Here is a 1,709-nt window from a genome sequence, read left to right on the forward strand (position 1 = left end):
GTGTGTGTGTGTGTGTGTGTGTGTGTGTGTGTGTGTGTGTGTGTGTGTGTGTGTGTGTGTGTGGTAAAACTCACCTGTCCAGGTGAAAAGCAGCAATCTCAGCGTTGTGTCTTTCAAAGTCTGAGAAGTAGAAGAAGTCTGGAGGAGTCTCCTGTTCCCGGGTCTGTCTGAAAAACAAAATTCAGGACAACATTAACTTAATTTTTTTAAATGTACATTTAAACATCKAAGAGTTTTCTCCTTAATTCATAATTCCTAAATGAAAAAAAGCTTTTTGATTTGAACCACTTTCACCCCACTGAGGGAGACTTCTCACCACCTCATCATCAGTTTTGTGTTTCCCACCAGGTGAAACTCCATCCCAGCAGCAGCTGAAGAATGAGACCAAAGCCTRCATGAACAAGTCTGTTGAAAGGAAGCTGGCTGGGATACTTCTTCACAAACACACACACAGACACACACACAATAAAAACCTCTCACACACACATTCAGGGAGACGTGGCTGTCTGCCAGCCAAGCCATGGATCTGAGTCAGAAAACGCTGGGAGCTTCTTTGTGTCTGCCTCTCTCTGTGTCTCCGTCCTCAGATCACTTGTCAGACAGCAGGTTTGCTTTTGATTTCTCTTTCTCGCACCTGTACACACACACCTGCACCGTTAAAGCTGCGCTTGCACAAACCCAGCCAGAGAAGTGCTCATCCTGTCTTGTCATTGTCTTGATCTTTCAGCGGCTCCTCCTCTTCATTAGTGTGGGTTTGTGGGTTTTTACCTGCCTCTTCACTCTTTCTGTCCCTGGAAAAGCAGTGACAACAACAAAAAAATGTCCAGTCCTCCTATTACTTTTCTTGTCAGGGAAGCAGCCATTTACCCATAAATCAATAGCTGCCATTGTGATTCTTTCCGTGCCACCCAGAGCCGAGAGGGGACTGATGGTGTTTGTATTTTCAGGGCTGGAGGATAAAACACGCAGGAAGCTGACTAAACAGCAGCAGAGGCCCTTCCTTTTCAATTTAAAGAGGTCACCTTAAGAACCGTGGCACGTAAAGACCCGCCTTCTCATCTTTTTCCACAATCATGCATCTCCTACGGAGCTTTTTGAAAATTTGTATGACATTTCTTTCCCTAGTTTCACTTCTTTTTTTCTTTTCTTCCCCTGTGCAAAAATTTGCACTGCAGGTTTTGGTTGCCATGGCCACCGAGATGTAAGATGCAATTTCCTGTCGAGGAAAGTGCTGTTGAATCTTGAATGGAGGCAAAGTCAGGATGTGAAAACCTATTGCAAAACAACAGATATACCACCCCTCCACACACACATATTCATACTCGCTATGCAAAATCACAACCATATTTTCCCCCACAGTAATGCTCCCATTCAGCCTTTATCAGCGTGTCCTTGATGATAAAAAGGGCCTTTATCTAAAGTAGAGTGCAGTTAGGCTGCAGCAGACGAGCTGCATGTAGTTCAGCAGAATATCGCTCTGTGTGTGTGTGTGTGTGTGTGTGTGTGTGTGTGTGTGTGTGTGTGTGTGTGTGTGACTGCAACGTAATGAAGCTGAACTGCTTGCCTACATGGACTCGGTTTGTGCTGACTTGACAGTTTTAATGCTCTTTCATGAGCTCAGACCAGCACAATGGAGGGTTATATTAGAGGGAGATGGAAGAGAAGGAAAGAGTCAGACTACACACACACACACACACACACACACACAC

The 1,709-nt window shown here is 44.9% G+C and overlaps 1 protein-coding gene across 1 annotated transcript in view; it reads right to left on the reverse strand.

The window, feature by feature from the left end:
• The window catches only part of fam20ca (FAM20C golgi associated secretory pathway kinase a), a 42,573-nt gene that overhangs the window by 9,987 nt on the left and 30,877 nt on the right, over positions 1-1,709 (reverse strand). The window contains exon 4 of the mRNA XM_014014902.1: positions 75-167. Within this exon, the coding sequence (XP_013870356.1) occupies positions 75-167 (93 nt within the window). The remainder of the gene's footprint in view (positions 1-74; positions 168-1,709) is intronic.

Source organism: Austrofundulus limnaeus, unplaced genomic scaffold, assembly GCF_001266775.1.
Source record: "Austrofundulus limnaeus strain Quisiro unplaced genomic scaffold, Austrofundulus_limnaeus-1.0 Scaffold120, whole genome shotgun sequence".
Taxonomy (NCBI): domain Eukaryota; kingdom Metazoa; phylum Chordata; class Actinopteri; order Cyprinodontiformes; family Rivulidae; genus Austrofundulus; species Austrofundulus limnaeus.